Below are 27,886 nucleotides of genomic sequence, written 5' to 3'. Positions count from 1 at the left end.
CATGCAGAAGTATGAAGTTAGGCAGTTATCTCACACCATATACAAAAATGAACTCCAGATGGATTGTGGGCCTGAGTGTAAGAGTGAAACTATAAAACTCTTAGAAGAAAATATGGTCATAAATATTCTTCATCTTAGGTTAGGCAGAGCCTTCTTAGGTAAATAGATCAACTGAGCTTCATCAAAATTAAAGACTTGTGCTTCAGAGGTCACTATCAAGAAAGTGAAAAAACAACCCACAGAATGGGAGAAAATATTTGCAGATTATATGTGTCCTAAGGGACTCGTATCTACAATATGTAAAAAACTCTTAGAACTTAATAATAAAAAGACAAATAACTTAACTAAAAAATGGGCAAAAAGATCTTTGTCCTATAAGCAAATGAAAAGATGCTCTGTATCTTTTCATGATGGCTTCCGCCATCAGGGAAATGCAAATCAAAAACACAGTGAGATAACCACTTTACACCTACAGGAATAACTATAAACAAAAAGACATATGCAGTAATAATAGGTGTTGACAAGGATGTGGAAAAAAATGGAACCTTCGTATTCTGTTGGTGGGAATGTGTAGTGGTTCAGCTACTTTGGAAAATAGTCCAGCAGTTCCTCAAAAGGTTAAATATAGAGTTACCACATGACCCAGCAGTTTCATTCCTAAGTGTATTCCCAAGAGGTGAAACATTTGTCTACACAAAAACTTGTACATGAATGTCCGTTGCAGCATTTTTCATAATAGCCAGGAAATGGAAACAACCCAAATATCCATCAACTGATGCATGGATACATAAAATGTGGCATACTCATACAATGGAATATCATTTGGCAATAAAAAGGAAAGTAGTAATACATACTTCAAAATGAATGAACCTTGAAAGCATTATGCTAAGTGAAACAAGCCAGTCATGTAGGACTAGATATTGTATGATTCCACTATGATTCCAGAGTAGGCAAATCTATAGAGATAGAAAATAGATTAGTGGTTGCCAGGGGCTGAGAGTGAATGGGTGAGAGAACATGGGAAGTGATTGCTGATGGGTAGGGGCTTTCTTTTTGGTATGATGAAAATGTTCTAAAATCGATTGTGGTAATGGTGAGTCACAAATGGTGATTATACTAAAAACACTGAATTATACACTTTAAATGGGCCAATTACATAGTATGTGAATTATATCTCAATAAAGCTGTTTTAAAGAAGCAGGTGATACAAATGTATATACATATTTGCTGGTGAAAGAGAAACAAAGGGTTTTAAATTACCCAGAATTTCTTTTAATCAGGTATGGTAAGACATGTAGGTAAATGACTGTCATAAAGGAAGAAGTTTTTACTTACAGATCCCTAGAAACAGGAGTGTGGTACACCACTGGGCCACATAGGGAAGTACTGGGGTTGATCAGGAGGGAGAGGAAGCGAGGGGAAAATGTGGGCAGTAGCCTTTATTGTGGTTCCTGCAGGAAGGCAACGTAAGGCAGGGTAAGCAGGTTTAGGATTGGCTAGTTTGAACAATTTCAATAGGCTCTGGGGTATGGGACTGTTTTGTGTTATCTGGTACCTGGTCCTGGGATGATTAGGACAGGGATAGTGGCCCAGAACGTGAGAGCCATATGAGAATTCGATAAAGGAGGAAGGAGGTTGTTGGGGTATTGGCTCTTGATTGATTGGTTTGCATACGAAAGATGTGCTTGCAGGGTGGTTGTTTGCTATCTCTAGGAATTAGCTAACCCTGGGAAAGGCAGTCCCCCCAGTGTTGGCAAGGCCCCAGATGTCAAAGCATGAAATACAGAAAATAAAAAGGCATGTTTAATACAGAAGGTAAACAAAAGCTTATACCTACAGGAAAAAGGAAGGAATAAGGTGAAGACAATGACCTTTTTTTTTGTAGATTTGACTTTGGAACTATGTAAAAATTTAACATACTTATAAAACAAAATTAAATTTCAAAAAAGGAATTCCTAAAAATTGAAAATAAAACAAATGAACCTAAATGTTTATCCAGTTGATGACATAACCACACAGAGACGAACAGTTCCAAGTAACATTTTAATCCGTCTTCAGTAATCAGTATTGTTGGTGAAGGGTTGTTATTGTTATTTGGAGGCTGTTGTGTGTATATTGTATGATAAAGCCAATTACTTATTATGGCAGTGATGTTGAGAACTAGGGTTTTTGGTTTGAGAAAAAGGTACAGATGGAAAATTTATGAAGCTAAATGAACCAAAACCCTGTGTTCTTAATTTTGAATTGGAAGTATCGCTATGAACTCATCATGTAATTTATCTGAAGAAAACTAAAACCACAGTAAAAACTCAATTTCTAGCTTTGGCTATTGAAAAAGCCTTGAAACAAGGTAGCAATGAGCAATCCTAGTGCCCAGATAGTTGCCTTTAAATAAAGACATCTAGAGCTCTTTGTAGAGTTGGCTGATTCCAGGTCTGAGGCACAACTGTATAAGATGAACATGAAATATCTTGTCATACCAGGTAGCAAAGAAGCTGTTAAAGCCTACTTGAGTCATGTCAAAAGAACTCAGAAACCAACTTGAAGAGGCTTCTACTGTTCAAAGATGATTGGTTCATTAATAAGGAAAATGACTACAATGGATTGAAACATTTCAAATATGTTTAAATTCGTAATGGTACTAAAACGAAACTCATCGGTCACTTTTGGAGGATACTAGAGAACCAACTCATTCAGGGTAATCATATAGTAGATGAAAGGAATTTCTCTGAATGGAAGTGTTATAGCTAATGAAGGTAGAATTAAAATACCACCATCTTGCAACCCCAAAGGAATTAATGGATCTAAGCAATGATTATCAATGACTGCAAACATTCCAAGTAGTTAACGAGACATTACATACCTCTTGATGAAAGTATGAAGTAATCTAAGCAAAAAAAAAAAAAAAATGGTGCCTGATCTAATCAAAACTTTAGAGTTTACTTTCAGTTTACAGGAAATACAGAGAACAGAGGAACGTGTTAAATGACATCCTGGGGATTCAATCAGTAAAACCTGTTCTGTAGGAAACCAAATCTTTGCTACTTTGAGTGTAGTCCATGGGTCAACTGCATCAGCATCACCCATGAGCTTTTTAGAAATGGAGACTCTCAGGCCCCATTCCTGACCTGTTGAATCAGAATCTGCGTTTTAACAAGCTTCCCAGGTGTTTCACATGTTCATTTAAAGCTTGAGTAACACTGCTTTACATGATAAATAATTCAGAATCTTCAACAAAGAAATTATATGAAAAAAAGATGAGATGAAGGGACAACCTTTATATTAAAAGAGATTTAAGAGGCATATCAATCATTCACAAGTAGATACCTTATTTGGAGTATATTGAAACAAATACAGATTTAAAAATTATGAAATAATTGAAGGATATCCTGGATTTACTTCAGAACAATTTGGGCGATAGAGGAAAATAGGTAGGGATATGGATGAAACATGATTGACTACAACATGCAAATTGTTGAAGCTTGGTGATGGATACAAGGAAGTTTATTAATTTTGCATTTAAAATTTTTTTTTACAGGAGCTTAAAAAAGGGATGCCCACTAGGACTATAGTCAAAAAGACAGATAATAACAAGTGTTGGCAAGTATGTAGAAAAAATTGGAACCCTCATGCATTGCTAGTGGGAATATAAAATGATGTAGCTGCTTTGAAAATAGTCTGGCAGTTCCTCAAAAGATTAAACATAGAGTTACCATGTGACCCAGCAATTCTACTCCTAAGTAAATACCCAAGAGAATTGGAAACATATATTCTCACAAAAACTTATGCATAAATGTCCATGGCAGCATTTTCTGTAATAGCCAAAAAGTGGAAACGACCTAAATGTCTGTCAACTGATGAATGGGTACATAAAATGTGACATAGTTGTACAATGGAATACTATTTGGTAATAAAAAGGAATGAAATACTAATATATGCTCCAACATGGGTGAAGCTTGAAAGCATTATACTAAGTGAAAGGAGTCAGTAACAAAAGGATATATATTGTATGATTCCATTTATGTGCAATGTCCAGAATAGGCAAATCTGTAGAGACAGAAAGTAAATTAGTGACTGCCAGGTGGTAGGGGTGAGGTTTTGGGGCAAATGGGAAATCACTGCTCATGGGTAGAGGTTGTTTTCAGGGAGGTGATAAAATATTCTAAAATTGATTGTGGTGATGGTTATATAACTTTATGAATATACTGAAAAATCACTGAATTGTATACTTTAAATGGTGAATTGTATGACATGTGAATTAATATCTCAGTAAAGCTGTTATGAAAAAAGGAGGGAGGGCATTATATTAACACCCATGCACCAGGCTTCACCTAAGACTAATCAGAATTGTTGGGAGGAAAGTTGCGGCCGTGATTCTAATGTGCAACCGGAGCTGAGAAGCAGTGTATTAGAAAGGTAACTATTAAGAATTGTTAGAAGAAAGAGGGAAGATTATCTATCTGATAAGATAGCCTGGAGAGAAGCCCCAGGGATGGCATCAGAGTTGACCTGGAGGAGACAAAAATCTATAGGGAGGAGCCCTCTGGGTGAACATAATCTGTTGTAGTGTTGATGAGAAAAGAACTAAACGTTGGAAATCATTTCTCTTCTCCAATAAGCGTTAGTTCAGGATTGAAAATCTTGGGTGTTACACCTGTAGATGTTAGGGTTATTTGTAGTGCCAAATGTTATAGCTTCTTCTAAAGTTACTCAAAGTGAACACAAACTTTGTCAGTGGGATTTTTGTTACTAAATCGTAATCCAAAAACAATAGTCTGAAAAATTAATTTAATGCCACTAAGTTTCTTTCTCCCAGAAAGTGTTCTAATGTTCTCTAATGTTCTTTTTCTTTTCTTTTCTTTTTTTTTTTTCCCACCTCTTCACTGTTACATTGCCCCAGATGAGTAGAAATATAGCTGGCTTTATTCCCATTTCTCTTTGAAAGCATATATTGGTCTGATGACAGCCTCCTATGTTATTGGGCTAGGTCGCAGAGAGGGAACTTGAAGATGTTTTGGACGTGGCGTTTGAAGAGAAGCCAGGGAGAACTGGCCTTAGATTCCGGTTTGACTGCCCTTGGGCAAATCATTGACTTCCCTGGACTTTTAGTTTCCTCAACTAATGAATGAAGTTTGGATTATGTTACTCCTCAAACTTCTAAAATTTTGTAGTTCACTATATGTGTCTTGATAGAGGTTGTAAGTATAGGATGGTGATTAAAAGTTTGTACTCTAGAACTAAGGGACCTAACTGTGCCACTTACTGGCTCTATGATTTTGGACAAGTTGGTTAACCTCTTTGCACTGTAGTTCCCCCATGTATAAAATGGGGATCAATAATAGCATCTTCCTCATGGGCTTCTTTACTGTAAAGTGTTTGGTGCTATCTAGCCTCTGGTAGTATTATTGTTTTATTCTAGACAAGGCTCTCAGGTATGATCAGAACTCGGATCTCTCTTACTGCCAAGTGCACTATTCTGTCTCTTATTCCAAGTGATAGATCTTTATGGAAAGGTATAAAACAGCCATATAAAAGTGCCTGCCCAGTATATAGGAAGTTTTGAATAAAAATACTCTCTGGTATTTTATGAAGCACATTAGATGTCCTAATCCTACTTTTTTTTCTTCACCTTTGTCTCCCTGCCCTATATCCCCATATAGGTCAGTTCTCCTCGGGTCTCGGGGACTTGACATTTCCCACATTTCCCAGCGATTGGAGAGCCTCAGTGCTGCCACTACTTTTGAGCCTCTTGAGCCTGTGAAGGACACGGACATTCAGGTAAGAGGTGCCAGATATGGTGCAGGTGGAACCCCAAGCACGCAACCTAAACTGAAGTCCCTGCCCTTTGTCGACCAGCTAATTTAGGGATTCCGGTTTTCTTTGTTAATTTTCTTCTTCCTCAGATATTAAGAGAACAGGATACTCAGCTTTGGAGGTATAGTGGGGGTCATTGGGTTATTTTCAGAGTGTTTTACATAGATGAATTTAAGAAAGCAATTCCAACCTGCACTTTTTACATTATTGTAATTATGAGATCAGATTTCTCTTCCTTCCTTGAGCTTAATCCAAAGTACAGAGACATTAGTTTAAGTTTCTCTTTCTTTACTAGATCTCAAGTAATTTTACTGTTCATCTTTCATGTTTATTTTCTGCATCTTGCTTGTATTGGTTGGCAAAGAGCTGGGGAAAACTTAGAGTACTATTCACTGAAAACCACTCACTGATTTCCAGGAGGTATTTGGCTGCATAGTGGCACCAGGAAATGGTCTCATAGAGCACTCCAGTCTCATTTAACCTAACATGCCACCAGCAATTGATAGCTATTTTAATCTAATCAGACACTGATAAAATTGTTGCAGAAAAAAATTGTCCATTTAGCTTTGAGGAATTGGAACAGTTTATTTGGGTTAAAGTGAAGGGACAGTGGGGTACCATATTTATCATCAATTTACCTTTGAACTGAAAGGACACATATCCTGCAAAGGCAAATCCTAGTAGAAATGGGAAATAATTGTGTTGTTATTTGGGCTCATTTTGAATTAATACTCTACCGTATTTCCTTTCCCAAGAACTCTTTTAGTCCATATAATGGCTGTGTTTCTACTGCATTTATTTCAGTTTAAAAACCTAAAACTGTATAATTGAGTTGTGAATTGAATAATTATACATATTCATAGATTTTCCTGTTATTGATATGTTCCCGAACTATGGAAATCAGTTTTTCTCCAGTTTTATATGTTAAATTGTGTTTGCCTGTCAAATTATAGATGGCTTCTCATTTCCATGTAATCTTAAAATGGCATGCATACTTAACTTTTTTTTAAAAAAATTTTTGTCACACCCATCTCCCCGCATTGCAACTGTTTATTGCTCTATAAACAAATACTTATAATAGTGATGAGGTGGGAAGAATGGGTCAGAGTTTAAATAATTTGAATAATCACCATATATTTTGGGAGCATTCCTAATAGTGTGGAAAGAAATGACATCGGAAGGTCTTTTTTGTTTTTTCATTTGAGTGTGTTTAACGTTGAAAATACCAAAGAAGTTGTTTATTTGAAAAACTAACTGCTTTTACAGTTGTCTTTGGCATTCTTGGAATACCTGTTTGGAACATTAGGCAACATTTAGTGATGCCCTTCATGCATTTCCACTGATGTGGTGCTTCATTTTTTACCTTGAGATATTGATGAATTTATAAATGTATTGTGTTGTAGTGATCATCTCTTCTAACCTTGTACTTTAATGCAAGAACACCCTCCTTCAGCACCCCCAATAGATGGTTTCCTAGCAGTGCATGCTTAGTCATATCAAAGAGAATTTCTTAATTTGGAATTAGCACGGCTAAGTGTTTTTTAGTTCTGTACCACTGGGAAATCTTTGAACTTTGAGACTAGGGATGCTTCCATTTCAAAATTTCACCTCGCAGTTGGCCTTTTCTAGAATAGCTTCAAAAATGCAAAACGGTCAGTCCAAGATAACTTTTGGTTAATTGGGAATTGATTATTTGGACCTTAAAAAGTAATGGTTTAAGACTTAACTAGTTTTGAAATAAGTCCTCTGTTGACTTTATCTTGTCAGCAATTCTTAAAGGAGAAATTTTAGCTTTTATCTAAAAGGCTGAGACTTTGGCCTGATCGGAGATGACTCTATTTTATCAATAGGGATTGGAGATTTTAAAGTTATATTGTGTGACTCATCTGACCTCTGCTTAAACTTCCTATATACACAGTGGTATTGTGTCCTTGCCTAACTTCTTATTTAGTAGCCAAGAATAAGAGCCAAGCCAGCTTGCACACTTAAAGCATGGAGTGGTCCTCCTTTTAATTCTTCTCATAATGCATTGGTTATTTAAGAAGAGTAAATTAGGACATTTTCAATTATTTGTTTTTAGAAAAGCCAGATATAGTATTTGATGGACTTTTCTCCATTTATTTTAATAGCTTTATTGGGGATAGAATTCACATATCATAAATCTGATGGACTTTTATATATGAACGTTTGTTTTTCACCCAGTGCATGTTTTTTTTTTTGAGATGAGAAGGCACCCTAATCCTCTGTGCCGAGTATCAGAGTGAAATTATTATGTCAATTTATAAGACCCATAAAGTACTGTTTATAAACAGAAATGCTGATGCATCCTTTGGCAGATGCTGTCCAGGACTTTGTACAATCCATTGTTTGCATTACTTATAAGCTTAAAAAGGCCTTTTTCCACGTATAGATTGTCCTTTTCTATTTGGTAAACATTGATTATATTTCCTTCTGTTTCTAATGGAGGTTGAAATTAATATGGGTCTTTGTTGTTACTGTTTTGTTGTATGTCATAATCAGTGATATTGGCATACATTGAGAATGCATTTTTTTATTTTTTTTTAAAGATGACCGGTAAGGGGATCTTAACCCTTGGCTTGGTGTTCTTAGCACCACACTCAGCCAGTGAGTGAACCAGCCATCCCTTTATAGAATCCGAACCCGTGGCCTTGGTGTTAACAGCACCGCACTCTCCCAAATGAGCCACAGGCCGGCCCGAGAATGCATTTTTTAAAAATTGCTGTGGCCAGCAAAGGTAATATATTTTTTAAAAACCCACTTAAATATATGTGTGGATGATACTTAATAGAATTTTTAAAAAATGTTTATTGATTTTATTTTTTGGAAACAGTCGTAAAGAAGGCCTACAAATTTGTAGGTGAAGAGCAATAGCTTAACAGGACATGCTGCTAAAACAACTATACTGATCTATTCAAATTGACTTTGTGGTGCTTGGGAGTATAAGTTTAGTCACAGAGACCCACTTCTTGCTCACTTCTGTTTTTGGAGAGAAAAATATTGAGGACAGATTGTACATTTTTACTGTGATTTGAACAGACCTAATGTACTATGGATGAAGTGTATTATATAATAATAAAGTACAAATTTACATAGTTTAATTATATTCTGAGCTTTTTTGCTAGCTTGCATGTATATTTCAAGAAGGCTGTGCAAAAATAGCCTGAGTTGGCTGTAAAAATGGGAGCTGCAGTTTCCCAGCATTAGGCTATGATATTTCCAAATAGCATTAGACCAAAGCAATAATATTATTGCTAAACATACTTTATTAGATTCCTAGGGATGCCACAACAAATTACCACAAACCTGGTGTCTTAAAACAACAGAAATTTATTCTCTCACAGTCTGGAGTCCAGAACTTTGAAATCAAGGTGTTGGCATGACTACACTCCCTCCGTAGGCTCTGGGGGAGAATGTTTCCTCTTTTAGCTTCTGGTGGCTCCTGGCATTCTCCTTCACAAGTTCTTCCTTGTGTGTGTGTGTCAAATCTGCTCTTGCTGTCTCTTCTAAGGACACCAGTCATTGGGTTTAGGGTTCACCCTAAATCCAGGATGATTTCCTCTCAGGATCCTTAATTTAATTACATTTGCAAAGATTCTATTTTCAAAGAAGGTCACATGTATAAGTAGTAGGGGTTAGGATTTGGACATATCATTTGGGGAGGCACACTTCAGCCTGTTATAGTGCCAGAAATTTTAAAACTCTGACTGTAGCAGCACCGCACTCTCCCGAGCGAGCCACCGGCCGGCCCCTAAAACTCTGACTGTAAATAATGGAACATCTTCAAAGTTAACTCTCATTTTACAGCCATATTGAGAATTGGAATAAAGCATCTATTACTGTTTGTTCCTGGTGGACTGTAAGCCCAAATCAAGTATCTGGTCTCATCCTCAACATTCTCTTTCTGGCATTTGGGGAATGAGGCTTACTACTCCTGTCTGATACTGGAGGAAAATGAAGCAGAACACATGTTAAAGATGAAGGGACTCTTGCTCTCTAGGATTTAGACTGAATCAGCATAAATGCAAATAGACTGGGTCAGCAAGAATTCGCAAGGCTTAACCGCAAACCACAAACTTCCTATTGAGTTACCTAGGAGACGGGGAGGTATGGGAGGGGCTTACAGCTGGCTAAAACATAGATAATACATGCCTGTAGACAAGAAAGTTGCTTAGTGCATGTGCTAAGCCCCAGAACTTTGTCCGGTTTCTGGTTGCCCACCTCCCTAGGTGGCAGCCCCTAGCTCAAGGTGTGCCCTGAGCAACTCACCTCGCTGCACTCTGTTGGCAGGGCTGAGTGTGGCCCTGCTGCTGGGGGACTCCTGGCAGAGGCTACTTGTAGCCCTGCATCCTGAGACCCCCAGGACCAAGAGAAAAGTGCATGATACCAGAGTTCAATAATAGTTATTCCCTCTAAAAAGGGTAACACTCTGTAATGTGTTTGAGAGATTTCTGTAGAGATATTTTTCAGTTAGAAATAGTTTGCTTTTTAAAGTATTAAATACGTAGTTTTTAGGGTAAGTATAGTAGAATTAAATTGTGGCACTTTTCCAAGGTAGGAGGGACCTGCCTTGTATCTATTTATTCTGTGCTTCAGCCGGCCAGGTTGTCCAACCCTTTCTTTTTTCTTTTATAATTCAGGCCTTTGCTCACCACCTTTCCTTAGCCTGGAGTTGCACCTCTAGAATGTCTAAGCCCTAATTTCAGTCTAAGACTATAAAGCTTTCCTTAGATGCCACCTCTTCCATAGACTTCTCAGATCTCTCTTCCTCAAGGCCTCCAAATATTAAGACAGAACTTTCTGAAAGTTGTAGTAAACAGAAATCTAGAGTATGTTGTTGGAATTCACTTAGCAACCAATTCTAATCTTAGATAAGTGAAAATTCAGCCCCTTCTACCAAAAAAGAGAGAGAGAGAGACCCTATTCTGAAGGATTCCATAATCTGCTTAAATGTCCAGACCAAAATCTTCTCTGTATGGGTAAAGAGAAAAAGAAGTCTAAAACAGAGGATAAAGTAACCACAAGAAAATTAGAATCAGGGAAATTGATCTATCTCATGTAAGACTAATGGTGCAATGATAACTGACTTGTTAAAAACTTGTTTTGCTTACCACACTATAATAAAATATTCATTATTTCCTTCCTTTTTCTGTCCTTGGATGTATATACTCAAACCACTCTTAGTTTATCTTTTAAATAGTGAGAAGAAACGAAATAGCTCTGGTAAGTATAAAAATGAATCAGTGGTGTTGTAACCCCTTATCATCTAGATTGTTATTTTTGTAGTTTATCTTTTAATTTTCTATCTTCAGAATTAAGCTGTATATAACAGATAAGAGGAAAAGTGGTTGTGTTGCTTACTAATCGTGTGTTTGTAATACTGGCAAGTTGTTGGTTGGGAACAGGTTGCAGAAATACTGTGGCAGTTTGTTGGAAAGAGGGTCAGACTTGCCTAGAATAATCAGTGTGCTAATAGCAGATCCTCAGGAATATTACTGGCAAAATATTAATACTGAGAAAAAAGTGCAGTAAAGTTTCCCTAGCTCAGATCGGTTGAGGGAAAGTACAGTCTGAATGGGTAAACAGTATCTTAATTCTACGGCTACTTTTAAAGAAATGCAGCTGTCATTTTTATCTGTTTCTAGAAAATGAAACAGCTGAACGTGTGCTGAGGAGAGATCTTACGAGAACTGCTTTAGGAAATCTAAGGAAGAGATGAGGCTCATTCCTAAGAGTTGCATCTATTTGCATACTGATAATTTGTATAACAATTCTGAGAAATGGTTTAAGTAGGTGAAACACACCTATCTTCCATCTTATTTCTGCTCTTAATATGCTTGGTCAGGCTCTTCTGCACAAAATGATGATTTAGCCTATATTGGATGATTAGAAATTTTAAATTGATGGACTATGGACTGTGGTAGAATAAGAATTTGCTCTTAATGTTTTCAACATATACAAAAATATAAGAGACTATTTTGTGGACTCTAATGGTGTGTAGGTTTTTAGTTAAGCATTTGTGTTTGTTGATCTCCTTTGCTGTAATACTCCTCATGCTTCTAAGAGAATCAACGGGAATTTCATGGCAACCTTTATTCTGAGTTTTTAAGAGGATTTTAATGGATCTTTGAATCTTACCCTTTCTCAGCTAGTAATAGTTGCCTATCCTGGACTTAAAACAACATATAGTTAATGCTCTTGGGCTCACTAGCAAATGAATCTGATTATCACTGGATTCAAAGTTTGATGGTTGGAGAAAAGCCCTTTCCTGGAACACAGCTACATTTTTTTGGGCAAGACTGGTAGAGTAACTGAACTGCATGTAGAAAAGACACGCATCTTACTGTTCCCTGTTCTCGTTCAGGGTCAGTAGTTGTGCGAGGCTTTGTCCCATGTGTGAACACAGTAGTAGTGTCCACATCATTCCCGCTTAATAAACGTTTGCTGTTCCTTGTCATTCAACCCTGATGCAGTATAAATCTCAGAGCTGGTAAAAACCAGTAAACCTGTTAACGTAGTGTCTTCACAGTGGCACCCCAATATGCCATCCTGTTTTGTGTTTGTAATTACATAACCTAATGCTGATTACTGTGGTAAGAACTGAAATGATTTAATTTTTTTGCCTGTTCATGATAAGGGAAAAGATAGGTATTATGGTCTGGGGACAAAGTATGCAATTATATTAAAGTATTCGGTGAATGGAATTAAAAATGGTAACTTTGGAATAAAAATGTGTTGTGGAAAATGTGAAAAACTGCTTTTATGTGAGCCAGGTATACAAGATCTCAGCCATTTTATTTATCCATTCACACTTATTCCTGAATGCAAGGCTTTCAGAACAAGCAAGTGGATGCTGACTGCATTCTGAGCAAGCAGGAAATGACAAGCTTTTTGTCTTCTCAGAGGTTTCTTATACCCCGTAGTGAGCAAGAGAATATCAATTACCAACTTAAAGAAGTCGGAATGGTTCTGTAAGAGTATTTTGGAACAAGTCCATGGCTAAAATATTTATCTAACGTTTTAATAGAGTACTTCAAATATTGGCCAAGCTCTGGTGTCTTTGAACAGAATTGAGACATCCCCTCCCTCCTTCACTAGCTGTCTCTTAACCTGCCAATATCTACTGATGCCCTAGTATTCTGGAGATGAGGAACATATATTGTCATCTTCAGCCCGGCATCTTTAAATTGCTTGCTCTCAAGTACCAGAAATGTGCATGTCTTTTTTATCTCCTAAACTGTTTGATATTGGAGAGGAAGTGATTTAAATGGTGGTAAAAACCTTGTTGAATATTGAATGCATTACTGTAGATCAGGCTGTCATTCTCAGATGACAGCCACTGACCTGGTACGCCACCTTGATCTGCTTGCCAGAATGCCTTGTGATCTCTTATTTCTGTTTTGGAATGTTTGATCCAAAGCCTTTCCAGCCTGATGTGGCTCCTTTGATTCGTGGTAGTTTCAGAGTGTGGCTCCTCAGTTACAAATGCCCCTTTGGGGCATGGATTTGCAGTGTCTCCACTACAAATCCACATTCTGAAGGAACTGATAGAGGGGCTCAGATAGGGGAGATTCTTGGTTTTACTTCTTTTGTTTGTTTGGTGGGGACCAGGAAAAGAAGCAGGTAGATAGGGTGGGCAACATCCTCTACTGACAAGACCTGTGCTTAGAATTTTCTTTTGCCACAGAGCTCTTAGAACCTGTGTGTATTGCTCTCTTTTAAAGCATTTTTCCTGTTTCACAAATGCTCAGCTTCCTTCTTGCACTTCAGATATGGAGAGGTTGAATAAGTTTTCTAAGCCCAGGTTGCTGGCAGCCAAGCTGGGGCCGAGGCCCTTGATTCTGACAGCCACTGGTCTGCAGTGATCACAAGATCAGCGCGGTTGCATGCACCACTTTAATTACCTTGGAGGACAGAAGAGCTAGTCCTTGCTTCTCACTGTGGAGTGGCTGTGAGGCCTAGATGCCATCAGCGAAATCCTGCCTGTGCTTTTCAGAAAACTGCAGCACTTGAAGCACTGCAGCAGAATCTGCTGAGCAGGCTGGGTGTGACACAGCTGCCAAGAAATTGTTCAGAAAGAACCCTTGTCTTATAAAACATATTTACAACTAGAACTGGGCTATTTGTTTAGTTTATAAAACAAAGGGGAGGGTTAGGTCAGTAGAATGTAAGTGGGAATGTGGATTTACTGACTGATTTTTATTATTACTGCCTAATTTGGTTTATTTCTTTGGATGACATGAATAAAAGGATATGGGGGAGAGTTTCCTCTACTCCTCCCTTTCCTTTAAAAAAAAATTGTCTATTTTAAAATGTGATTGCTATCCTAGGGACAGGTAGAAACAGCTTTGGAAGGTTATGATATGCTTGATTTGCTCAAAGTACCAAAATACATTGATGTGATATTCTCTAGGAGTATTCTGTCCTCTCTCATTCGGTTCTCTCTTATCAACAGTGCATATTAGTCTGTCTCAGCAGGACCTGTCTCTAAATGAGCAGGGCCTGGTGGATCCTTGAAGATTTACAGGCACTTATAATATAACACTTCATTCTATGATGAGGTCCCAAACTGCCCCAGATGTCTTAGTGCTGAAGGAATATGGTGGTGGGTGTTATTTATTCAAAAGGTACTTTACTGAATTAGTGCTTCTCAAACCAGTTTTTTCCCCCCAGTTTGTGTCAGACTGAGAGATACTTTTTTATGTCCAGATGCTGTACTAAGCACTTTCTGGATCCTTATTTAATCTTCCCAGCAACTCTCTGCTGCAGATACTTATTGTTAAACCCATTTCATAGAAGAGACTCCTAAGGCTTATGGAGACTAGGAACTCCAGACTTAATTTCTGTTGATTTGAGTTTAATACTGTGCTCCTAGCTTCCAAGGTTTTAAATTTTATTTGTAGACTAAGACTCTTTTAGTAAAGGAGTGAATTTTAAGAGTGTATTTGAAGGAGGAAGGTTAGTGAAAGTATGAAGTAGAAGTATAATGATCCCTCATTTGGAGCAAAATATAGAAAGCCCACAATGCCAGAGGAAGGTGAATGGATGTGGTAGGCATTGCTCTTACGTATGCTTAAGATGCTCGGTAGTAAAATAATGTTGATTGAGGGAGAAGCTGCAACATACTTTCTAAACCTTGATACAAACTCCTGCTGATTTTTCTTTTATGGGGGGGGGGGGGGTGAGTTTTGCAGGGAGGCCGAACCTGCTTCATCTGTTTATCTCCAGGTGCTTGCTTTTTTGCCATAGTTTTCTGCTTGCTGAGCCATCAGTTTAATTTACTGTCTAAAGCTCAGCCTATTATTTTTCATGTTTGCCGCCCTACAGATACACTGTAAAAGATTTCTGTGAAATCCTGGAGCAACTTTTAGTTTCGGTAAGGGGATCTCAACCCTTGGCTTGGTGTTGTCAGCACCACGCTCAGCCAGTGAGCTAACCGGCCATCCCTATATAGGATCTGAACCCGTGGCCTTGGTGTTATCAGCACCACACTCTCCCGAGTGAGCCACGGGCCGGCCCGAACTTTTAGTTTCAAAAGGCCAAGGCTTCGTGCTCGTGAGAATAGATATTATATTCAGCTTCTTGCTCAATCATCTTTGTTTTGTTTCACTTCTGAAGCTGAGCTTGAGTTAGAAGGATGATGCTAGAAGCAATTTAAAGGGCACATCAAATTTTTACTGTAATACTGAACTATTGATTGTTGACTTATTTGTAGGTTTAATGCAGACCCATTTCCTTACTTAGCGTCTAACTGGCCATTAAGCTCTGGCAGTGTGCCGGAATGTTGAAATCTTGCATCGCATAATATAATTTGGCTGTCTAAGGGTATTATGTGTATTTGGTTTTTAAAGATACAGACAGCCCTTAACTTTGTGTGTGTTCTCCAGAATACAAGAATTTCTCTACAGCAAAATGATTCATTTCTAGGAGACTGCATAAATGTGAGGAGTTGACATTCAGCAGAATATTAACGCCTGACATCAAGCAAATTGGGACTTTTTGGACTAACTGGCTCTTATAAATAAATGAAAACTAACGTAACAGAATTATGAAGAGAAGCCTAAGCAGGGAACTGAAGAGGGGTGGTGGTGGATGTTCAAGAACAGGTCACAGCTAAGCAATCCCATGTAAGTGGCCCTCAGCATTTGCCTGGTGCCACTCTCCTGGTGTGGAGTTGAAGTTAGAGTCTAGCTGAGGAGCTGGTGCACTGTCTGGCTTATGGAGGGAGCTGTGCAGAGGCCAAGTGGTTGGAGGAAAAATAATCATTGGTTGCAAAAAATTTTTACCCTCTTCTTTCACAACGTGGGCACCTCTTGACTGGAATATAGAGGGTATGCCCGCACCCTTTGAGTTAAGGCTAAGGAAGTGAGATGACAAGGAAACATTAAATCTGGGATTTTGAATGAGAACTGGATGGCTTTAGAAGATAAAACTCACTTTCCCCTCCTAATTACAAAAGTAAGACATGATTAGTTCTGAAAACTTGGAAAATGACTCTGTAGTGCATTTTCTTGACTGTTGTACTGTCCCTAGAAGTTGTTAGAATACCTACAATTTCGGGAGTGTTCAACTGTACCAGATACTTGAGATTGTAGAAGAATATCTCGTTTAAAATGAAAGAAAAATTGATATATTTTAACAGAGAAGTGAGGAATTAGCACATGAAGGATGTGTTAGAGATAGACTATAAGAATTACCCTCATAACTCAGACAGAAGTGGTCAATTCCTGTAAAATGGTGTGCAGTCTTTTCCTTTATTCTGTAATGGAAAAGCTTCCTAATGTGTGAAAAGGGATCTGAGACACACAGATTTCATGAGCAACTATTACATCATTATCCCTTTCAAACCATTGGGAAGGCTAGTTATTGAGTTCTATGGTTTTGTCCTAATTTGGAAGATTTAGGGGGAAGTAACAGGCCAAGAATTTTGTGTGAACTTTGAGAGGCATATCAATAATCCTTCCATTTGTATAATACTTTTCGGTGGGCTTGTCCATCACCCTCTTGTTCCTCACTGTTGTGTTTGAGGTGGGTTGAATGGATGTTGGCATCATCTTTATTTAGAAGGGGAAGAAATTGAGACCAAGATAGAGGGATTAATTACTATCAAAGGTGGAAGTTGAACCCTGATAATTCTTTATACCTTGCCCTGTATTCTTATCATGCCTTGCTGAGGAAGGCGTCAGGTAGTGGACTGGTTGGGTAAATTCCATATTATCCTGTTCTGCAAAGTCAGTAAGCTGGTTCCTTAACTCTAGTTGAGTTTCTTAATGTTTTTTCCCTGTTTTTCCTTCGAGACTATTTTTCACCTGTTTTTTTGCTTGTTTATTTTTCTGTTTTTGAGATGACATTTCCATTTATTCCTTCCTATGTGAAAGACTTGCTGGTTGATTAAATTGATTGTAGGAATGGAAATGTAGACTACACACTGAGTGGTGATAAACCTCACTTTTTCTATCTGAGATAAACATTGGAACAGAAAGTGATACTGATGTTTGTTGCTGCTGCTAAAATAGTTTACTGCTGCTTTCCTTTACGTGAAGGGGCTCAGGGTTTCTTGAGATTTGTAACACCAGAGAGTATCAACTGGGTTGATGCTGTCTGAGTAGGTCATTGCTGCCAAGCAAATGCAAAGTGGCAAACTGGAACAAATGCCATCTTTGAAACTTTAGGTGGACCAGAATGTCAGGGGTTTTAGAGCAGATTGGGGGAAAGGGTTTTTTTGTTTGTTTGTTTGCTTTGTTTTTGCCATTATTCTGCTTTGTATTTTATGACTGATCCCTCCCTCCCTCTCTCTTTCCCTCCTTAACTCCATCCCTCCCCTGTCTATTCTTTTTGTCTGTTTTTTATTGTTTTTATGTTCTCCTTTCTTCCTTTCATTCTTGCTTTCTTTCTGTTCTTTGCACCTCTCTCTTCTCTTCTACCTACCTCCCTTGCTCTTTTAAAATTGGCTGTCATCAGGACCTGCTAATGTATTGCTAATGAGAGTGTACCAGATCCCTCAGAGGTACTGGGGGCAGAAGAAAGGTAGAGGACATTGTTGGGTAGGCTTTTAGTCCTTTTTCCTGATTAAGTGTTAGCTGTGAAATCATGACTGTAGAATGGCTCCTGCAGCCTGGCAGAGTGCATCCACCAAGGCTGTCTTGCCCTGTGGAATGAGCACAGTCTCAGTGTGAGATTGATCTGGGTCTGGTGGAGAGACTGGCTCTGTGGCAGCCTGGCCTTGCTGTCCACCAGAGGTGGGCCTCTTCCTTGATTCTCCCCTGCCCCACGTGCTCTCATTACTTTGGTTTCTGTATTTGTAAACCCTGAAGAAGGAATTTAGTTTATCCATTTAGCTAACTTGCTCATGTTTTGCTCTTTTAATTGGTACCCGAAGTGCATTCCTTATTTTTGGCCCTCACCTAAAGCCTCTGCTTTTCTATTTTTGATTTGTAGTGTCTGATTCAACTTGGTATTGAAGATCTGTAAAAGGTTTTTTTTTTTTTTTGGTAGCTGATCATGTAAGGTTATTTTTGTTATAGTACATAGTAAACTGAGGTTTGGGTGAGACTTTTACGACTTATTCATTATTTGAGGATTGATTATAAGTTAAAGCCAAATCCTAAGTAGAGGGGATAATAGGGAAGAAGAAAACGACCAAGGAATAGGAGACATTTATTTGTGTTTCTCATATTTAAGGAATGAAGTTGTAAATCATTCTACTTCTAACCTCATATGTGCTTTTCAGCATTTGTTAACTATTCATCCAGCTATCTCTTTGGCAGGGGGTAGTGTTATGGAATGGGGTTTATTTTGGAGCAACTTGCAGAGCCCTTCAGGTATCCAGGCTTTTCACTGGGGATTAGGAAGGTAAAAGAGCACAGATCTCATTTCTGTCTTTTGTATTAACTTTCTAGCTCACATTGGTTTGAGTTTCCTTCTCTATTCCTCTCATGCCCTGAATGCCTCTGGCAACCGGACAGAAGCTTTTGGTCAGTGGTTCTAAAGTGTGATGCCCAGACCAGCAGCATCCGCATCACCTGGGAACTTGTTAGAAATGCACATTTTCAGGCCCAACCCCAGAGCTGCTGAATCCACATCTCTGGTGGTATGGAGAAAAATGAAGGAGAACACATATTAAAGATGGCGTCGCTGTGGTAGGGCCTAGAACCTGTGATTTAACAAGTACTCCACTTTGAGACCCACTGGGTTAAGTGATTACAGTTCTCTCGTGTGAGTAAACCCTGCTTCTTTAGGCATCTCTGTCGACTTTTGTTTATTTTATTATTTATTTTTATTTTTATTTTTTTTGATGGCTGGCCAGTGTGGGGCTCCAAACTCTTGACCTTGGTGCATCTCTGCCAGCTTTTAAACTTGATCCACCTGTGGACTAACACTGAATTTTCACTAAACAAACTGTAGAACCAGCTGGTAAAGCAGTGTATTTATCTTTTAAGCTTAAAGAATTTGTAACTGACTTTGTTTTTATCCTTATTTCATCAAGGACATAGTGGTCAATAAAATATATGTTTAAAGCTTATATGTGTTTAAAAAAAACCTTATGGCTTATAATTTTTCAATTATAATTTTTCACCATGGAGTTATTGAATCTGATATTGAGGCTGTAGTTCAAACTATACTACCTAAAAAGCAGTCAGAGCCCAAAGGAGAATGAAGAAGAGAGGGAGACATAGGAAGGGGAAGTGTGGGGGATTAATAATCCCATCTTGGTTAATCATCATTATCTTTCTCATTGCTGTGAGCGGATGTGCTATTGCTTCTGGAAATGTTAATAATTCATGGATGGACTATTCCAAAAGGCAGCCTTAAATCTGCTCTCTCAGTAGATTAAATATACCGTCTGCCATCAGTAGGAGACAGAAGAGATGAAAGATGGACTTGTTGTTTTTATTCATTAACCCGATTCTCTGCCTTTCTCCCCAGATCCGATCCTCTTGTTCTCGTTTTGTTTACCTTTTCATTTGCTTCTGTCTCTCCTCTTCCACCCCCCAATTAAATGAGTGCTGGGGATCTTGGGTCTACTGTTAATGACATTAGATTTTACTTTTCCTTAGCTGCTAGTAACAACAGATGCCATGAGAGAAAACAGAGAGGCAGAATAAGTATTTCCTTGGAAATACTAAATCAGACTAAATCAGTCTGCATATTTGAAAAAATGTATTAAAATGTGCAGCCTGTGTTTTAGAAATCATTTGAAATGGCTTCTCTTTGCTTTGAAGAATAATCCTATTGTATAGACAGATGAAGATATATGTAATGTTCTTATTTCATACTGGTCTGGTGGTATTTTCATATTCACAGAAGAGGAAACTGAGGCATAAGGTGAATGATTTGTGCTCAGTTACCTAGAACCTAGCTAGTTATTCTGATTCCCAACTTCAGTATGCTTTCCTCCTGATCTTAGAAAACATATGTGGGTAGCCTTATCACCAGATTAAGTTCTAATAATATATAGGCAGCTTTACAGGAACACTTCACCAGATTAAATTCTGAATGATAATTTGCCAAGAAGTACCATGGTCAGAAAAAGCTGTTGACAGTTTATAGTTGTGTAGATATTTCCAGAACATAACAACCCTCACCAATTTATATGTTAATCAGTTATGTTGAGTACTTATCCTGTGCATGATGCTTTGTTAATTACCCTAAGTGGATAAAATATAGTACTCATCCTTATTATATTTTTAGTATTTTGGGTTTACCTGAGGGTATTTGGCTACTTGAAATGTCCCAGTATCCACTTAAGGATGTAAGATGGCAAGGTAGTAAACTGGAAACATTTTGGTCTCCTCAATAGATTGCTGGAAGGACTTAACTGTTAAGAAGCATGTTAATAAAACTGGACCATTATTTTTAAAGTCATTTTCACCCATGTCTCTACTGGAAGACTGCTGGAGAGAAGAGCAGTATGGGGAAAGCAGATTTTAAAATCAGCCTTTTTTTTTTTTTTTTTTTTTTAAGGTTTTGGAATTATAGATCCTTGTGTCCCTATTTTAGAGGTGAGAAGGGTGCATTACAGGGATGGAAACCTGACACAGTATTTTATAGGGCAGTGTAAGTTTCTAGGGCCTAGACAAGGCTGTACCCTCTCCTGATGTGGTTGTCTGTCCTGACCTGGAGTGGTGGTGGGTAAGGGAAAGGCAAGAGCCCCTCTCACCTCTCCCATCCCATCATGTAGAACCAAAATCCCATGGTCACCACCGTGTTTTCTATTTCAAATTTATTTTGTTGTTATTTCTCTTATAGTTTTTACTCTGGTTATTTTCTTTCTTTTTTTTGATCTTTTTCGTGACCGGCACTCAGCCAGTGAGTGCACCGGCCATTCCTATATAGGATCTGAACCCGCGGTGGGAGCGTCGCTGCGCTCCCAGTGCCGCACTCTCCCGAGTGCACCACGGGCTCGGCCCTGGTTATTTTCTTTTATAGTTTTTTTCCCCTAAGGTTTGCATCCTCGAATATAATTTTATTACATTTTGGTGCCAAATTTTTAGTGCTTTGAGGAATGCTATATTCAATTTTATAATAGGGATTAATGATGAAATAGAATCTTGACTACAAGTTTCCTTCATAGAAAAATTTCAGGAACCTATATTTTGCATATGTTAGTGAATGTGAAATTCTGACCCAATAATGAAATAAATACAGTTGTTTTTCCCTTATTTAAATTACTGAGGGTTGGATAATTTTAGTAATTCTTTTCTTTCTATTGAGGAGTCTTTTATTTTTTATCAGTATCTGGCCTCATTACTGTTTTCTAGCAAATAACAGAAATAATATGTACAGCAAAAAACAAAACAAAACAAAACAAAACCCAAAAAAAACCACCAAACACAAAAATTAAGGTTTTAGTGCCTTTAATATAATAATATGATGGACCCTGCTTTAATATGCAAATCCAAATCTGAATACTTAGATTTATAAAAGAAATCTTGGGATGATGTTTAACTTTAGTATTCCTTCAAATAACAGCTTCCGTGTTGAATTTAAAATAGAATTTGTTGGGCCGGCCTGTGGCTCACTCGGGAGAGTGCAGTTCTGATAAAATAGAATTTGTTTAAAAGAATTCTGTTTACAATCAACCTGGAAAGGAATACATCTGTTGTATAAAGCACATTGGTAACAAGAATTAGCAAACTAGAAGCTGTTCTTTTGCAACCATCATCTCCTGTGTGATAATTTAAAACTCCATGAAATCCGGGGCTCAAGCATGAACCTGAGCAGTTTTCTTTTTCAGTACAGTGTCCTCTAATGCTGTACAAAGAGCTCTGTAAGGAAGCAAGAAAGGCAGGTCCTGGGCCCGAAGCCAGCACCTGGGCCAGGTCACTGTGTTACCTCAGCCAGAAACTGAGTATCTCTGCACCTTATTTTCTTAATCTGTGCCACGAGGGAAATGAATTGCCCCTGAAATTTTATAGCTGTGAATCTGATGAATCTTCATATGCTTTTCATTATACTTTTTAATTATTTATTTTTTATAGTGGTAGAATTTATTTACATATTCTGTAAGTTTTTGCCAAAAGTCTCATTTATTCCCTCTGTTTAAATACTAAGGCTTGATGGATGCTGTGTGTGCATGCATGTGTGCATTTGAGGAGCATGCTTCCTCCTCTCCTTTTAGCCTACTTCCATTAACAACACCTTTACTAGGAAATTGCTTCCTGAAAACATGTTTAAAGTGGAAATCTTACTTCTAAAATTCCTTTCACCTCAGTACATTAAGTTTCCTGCCCACTATAAACCCTTCTCCCACCCTTTTTGGTTCATAGTCATATCAAAGGCAGAACCCTACTCTGGGGCAGCAGGAACTCTTCAGCTTCTAGAAGCAGGGAGACCTTTCTTTTCTCTGTTGTTTCTTGACCCCTGGGCAGACTACTTTGTGTAAGAGGGAATGAACCTTAGTTTGTTTTACTGCTAAATAAAGACCTGTAGAAATAATCTCTTTTTTTATTGACTGCTTAAGTCTAGCATTCCTCACTTAAAACAATATTCAGGATGAAATGTCCATGATAAATTAGCAAACTCTTTCATTCTCTTCTGATTTGTGAGGACAGATGAGCTATGAATGCCATACTACGGACTTTGGGCCAGGACCTTCTTGTTTTCCCTGAACCTTCTTGGCTCTAGACGCTTATGACAAGGAAGATATCTTTGGGAATTGAATACTGTTGGTAATGATGCTTAGTCACAAAGAAGGGTTTGGTTTCTCTGCATGTTGGCCAAGAACCACCTAAGCATCTGTCTTACTGCTTAAGGCTGGAATCATCTCAGGGCTGGAGAGATTGAAAGAAAAACAAAAAGCAAAAGTAATATTTAACTCCTCTTTAAGTAATTGACTCATTTACCAGGGAGGCACCTAGTGAACACTAATAAAAGTCAATGAAGTGGTTTTGTTGAGTGCCCATTAAGAACAGCACTATGGTAGGCACTGAATATAATTAGAATTAATATAAATTCTGATACTGCCCTTTGGAAGCTCCTTGTCTTCTACCTGGAGAGTCAACACTAAACATTCCTACAACCATATTGAACTGTCCAAGGTAATGTAAAGTTATAGGCAAAACTGAATGGAAGTGACATGAGATTCTAAATCCCATGGGAGAGGGCCGGCCCGTGGCTCACTCGGTAGAGTGCGGTGCTGATAACACCAAGGCCACGGGTTCCGATCCTATATAGGGATGGCCGGTTTGCTCACTGGCTGAGCGTGGTGCTGACAACACCAAGCCAAGGGTTGAGATCCCCTTACCGGTCATCTATAAAAAAAAAAAAAATTAAAAAAAAATAAATAAATAAATTCCATGGGAGTTCAGAGGAGAGGAAGAGGTTAATGATGAGCGAATTCTGGAGTAGTTGGGGAAGAGTCCCTGGAACAGATGGGACCTGTATGGGCCTTGAAAGATGAAATGGGTTTAGCTTGCAGGAAGTGAAAGGGGAGTACCTGATAAAAGTCAGGGAGGTGAGAACAGAAGTTTTGTGCTAAGAAGTAAAATCTGTCAGGGAGGGGAGATCAAATGTGGAAGGAGTGACTGCCAAGTAGTGAAGTGTAGGCAGTAGGTGCTATTGAAAATTCTGGAGCAGGTAAATGTCCAGAAGAAAGGAGGGATTGTGTGGCAATACTTATGGAAGTTGGCTTGACCAGTCGAAAGATACCTGCTGAGATGTTAAGAGGCAATTATAATAATTAAGCCACAAGGTGACGACAGCCAGGATCAGGGTGGTGGCTGAGAAAATAGTGACAATGTTTGTAATAAGACATCGGCCATACTTGGTGCTTGATGGGCTTAAGAAGGACGTTCAAATGCTACACGAAGTTTGGAGCAAGGAGAAGTATTGGTGCTTTTGGTTGAGGCTAGGAAATTGGGAAGATTAACTAGATCAAGTGGTAAGATTTCATTTCAGTTTTTGATGTTCTAGCAAGCCACCACTGTGGAAATGCCCCTGAAGCATTTAGAGATAGGGTAAGAAACACTGCTCAGAAAATAGCACCAGACAGAATTTTCCAGAGCCACTGGCCTAGAGGTAAGTGGCAGTGAAAATGAATATACAGAAGGAGAAAGGTATAGCAGGAGTCAAAGGGCCCAGGTCTCAGCAAGGAGAGACGAGCCAGGAGGAGGTTGTTGGTGGTAAGTTGGGAACGGAACCAGGACCCAGCTATGTCACAGAAAAGCTAGGGGGTTGGAGGTGCGGGGAGTAATCACCCTACCTCAAATGGCCTCTCATTCTTTACTCTTAAAAGCACTTAGCCACTAGTAATATTACTTGATCTTCCCAGCAGCCTGGTGAACCTGGCAGAAGACAGAACAGAGCCCACCAGGGATCTATCTGTAAAAGTTTGATTTCTGGATAAGTCCTGCATGTGGTCAGTGTACTGTAGAGGTTTACAATTGTTCACTTGAGTATAATTTTACCTGGTAATGGTTAGAATTCTGCTTGAACCACTGAATTTCAATGGCTTCCTGTTTCTACTCTATGATCTCTGCGTTTGTGTAAGTGAGCCTAGTTTTATCCCTTATATTAATAAATGCTAGACCCATAAGTTTTCTGCCCATTTCTCTTTGCTTTATAGTTTTTAATGCTTAGGACTATATAAAGCCAAAACACAAAATTAAACAATGGACTACCAAATAAACACTTAGGAATGGATCACTTTATCTTCGGTTAATGACGAAACAGGTAGAGAAGCACCTCCTCTGTAAGGTGGCTTGTTTCTAGCATTTTTGTGATCTCCATGTACATATTCAGGCATCTGCCTTCATCCGAAGGTAGGTTAGTTAACACTTCTTAGTACCCTCTGCTCTGAGGTCCTTTGCAGCCAGAATATTCTGCAACTCCAAGCCAGCCTCACATCTGGTTTCCCTGGGATATTCATAGATAGGGGTAAGAGGGGGACTGAGCTAGTTTAGGATTTATTCTAGCATAAAGAAATATCCTGTTAATTTATTTCTTGGCAGCGCTAAAGAGGAAAGACGTCTTAACAGTGACTCAATGAGGGTTTTTTTAGTAAATAAAGATGCTTTCTTGCTCCCCTATGGTGAACCTCAGATGTCTCCCTCAGGAACAGGTTTTACATCAGTGAAATGGTTTGACTGTAACCACACTCGGTCTTTGGGTCCTTTTCTCTTGCCCCTTCCATCCCCAGGCAGAGAGTCCTATTGCTGTATATCCACTATGCTCCAATACAGTATTTATTTGATCAGAAACAAAAGAGTTTGCTTCTTGCACTGGTTCAGAGGGAGGTCCCCCAGGATTGTCTTTTGTTCAGTAATTGGAGCATAAGCTGAGCCTGGTTAATTTCAAAGCTACCCCCAACACACGTTCCCTCCCTCCCTCCTTGAGCAGTTTCTGAGCTGTTAGTGCTACCTTATACTGGGTCTAGAACAAAAAAAACCTTAAATTGTTGAATGTTAGCTACAACTACTGGGACATCTGCTGTGGCACTGAATAGCACTGTTGGTGCAGTTAATTTTAAGTTAGGGTAAAAAACAAAACCAGAAAGCTCTTCAGCTTTACAGTGCTTGTTAACACATGCACCTCCAAATTATGCATTTGGTGCTATCACAATGAATAAAACAAAGCAATCATGAGTGGATTTTTATGTTAGTAACATAAGTTCTTTCTTTGTTATTCACTAAGATACCAGTGTGTTCCTATTTTCATTCTTTTTTATTTAGTTGGGTTTGTTTGTTTTTGTAAGACAGAAATGTCTGAAATATATCAACTCTGGGTGTTTAATTGGCAAAAGTTCTGCTGTAAGAAATATGTTAAGTATATTAGTTGTTTTTCTTTTAAAGCAATAAACTCTATAACTTGGTTTTACTTCTTAAAATACATAAATGATAATGGTAGATGGATAAGAACCATAAGTAGTCAAATTCCACATGCTAGATAGCCAAGTTAATATTTGTTTAAAAATACATTATTAAATTGGCAAATATCATGTGTCTTTTGGGTTCCGCAGGATAGGTGTTGGTTTTGCAACCAAATGAATTGCAATCTTAGGGTTTGTGGTTTTTGTTTTTAAAGATGGAATGGTCTTTTCTCTCAGTTTTTCTTTTGCAATCTGCACCATAATGATGGGCCACCACCTGACTGGATTGAGTTTAATCATCTGGTGCCTGGGTCTTAGTGCAGTTTCATCTTTGCTTTTTACAAGCTTTCCTATAATTGCACAGTGTTTGCTGCATTGAATTTCCTTTCATGACAATGAAAAACACATGTTAGTATTTTAATGTAGTCTTTAATTTTCAGGTTATACGTTAAAAATACAGAAAAAAATCCCTTTCTGAGGAGCACTTTAAAAAAACTATGTGGTAGAATGGGAATATTCATTACTTATGCATCATATATTTTCCTGTAAATGTTGTACAAAGAAGTGACAGTTGAGCTGAGCATATGTTAATAAAAGGTCTGCATTTTCTGTGCCACTGACGGTTTCATTGGCTGTATATTCCTGAAATGCAAATAACCTGTTCTGTTCAAAGCTATAATTAATCTGAGTAGTTATTTAAATATTATCAAAATCTTTTAACTACTAAGAGGCCAAATATTTAAAGTGGTGAATTAACTGCTCTGTTTGAAGGACAGTACAGTTGACAAGGGCACAATGATCTAAGATACTTCTGTATGTTGGATCTACACAGTCTATAGACTAAAATGGCAGAATCTTTTTGCTGCAGTATAAAATCTTCTATCATTTATTTTAGCATTATGGCATGTGCAAATTCCTGCTGCTCAGTTAAGGGACCAGCTTCACAACTGGTGTTACAATCTGTGGCCACAGCACTGCATCACAATGCAGCAAATGCATTTTCCTCATTAACCAAACATGACAGCTGAAGCGGTTATTAACCATGCAAGATGTCGGAAGTCATCAAAAATTCACATCAGAGTGATTGCAATGGCTTGGGTCGGAGGGAGGAAAAAAAGTATCATAGGCATTCCTTGCCTACATGTTGTCTCTCCCCCTCTTGAATCTTAACTTGGTACAGTCCGTTAACAATAAAATACCCTTCTGTAACCTATAAACTGTTTCTCCCATCAGTTTGTGCTTTCAAACTGATGGTCGACTTCTCTGAATTTGTGTAGAGCTCAAGGAATGGTGATACTCTGCTCCAGAGGCTGCAGTGCACCCTTTTTAAGGGGACCCTGCAATCTCATTGTCTAATTGGACTCTAGTGCTTCAGTCATATCAGCACTTGCAGAGGGGTTGTTCTTTTCCTTTTTCTTCTTTCTCTTTCTCCTCTCTCTTCTCTCTCTCCCTCTTCCTCCTCCTCCCACCCTTCAATTCAAGCAGTTTGGGGTAGAAAAAACTTGAGCACTGGTTCCGACAGAGCTCATCTGCCAGAGAAGGTATGGAAGAGCTGCAGTGACCGACAGCATCGACCGGTCTGTAACTCCTTAAATTTGAGAGCTGCAGGTAGGATTGCCCATGTTTTGTAAAGAAATTAAGATAAATGCGCCCTGGTAAGTAGAGTGACAGGATATTGTTCCATTACCTCTGAAAGACAAGATCTTGGTTTGTTTAAATCTTGAAATAAATTCAGAAGCAGTTAAC

At 38.4% G+C, this 27,886-nt stretch overlaps 1 protein-coding gene across 3 annotated transcripts in view; it reads left to right on the top strand.

Moving 5' to 3' along the window:
- NUP93 (nucleoporin 93) overlaps positions 1-27,886 on the top strand; it is a 102,841-nt gene that overhangs the window by 21,368 nt on the left and 53,587 nt on the right. For all 3 annotated transcript variants that reach the window (XM_063109389.1, XM_063109387.1, XM_063109388.1), the window contains exon 3: positions 5,661-5,778. In XM_063109389.1, the coding sequence (XP_062965459.1) occupies positions 5,661-5,778 (118 nt within the window). The remainder of the gene's footprint in view (positions 1-5,660; positions 5,779-27,886) is intronic.

The sequence above is a fragment of the Cynocephalus volans genome, chromosome 10 (assembly GCF_027409185.1).
Source record: "Cynocephalus volans isolate mCynVol1 chromosome 10, mCynVol1.pri, whole genome shotgun sequence".
NCBI lineage: Eukaryota > Metazoa > Chordata > Mammalia > Dermoptera > Cynocephalidae > Cynocephalus > Cynocephalus volans.
The sequence above is the reverse complement of the archived record's forward strand: the minus strand, read 5'-3'. Positions and strand labels throughout refer to the sequence as shown.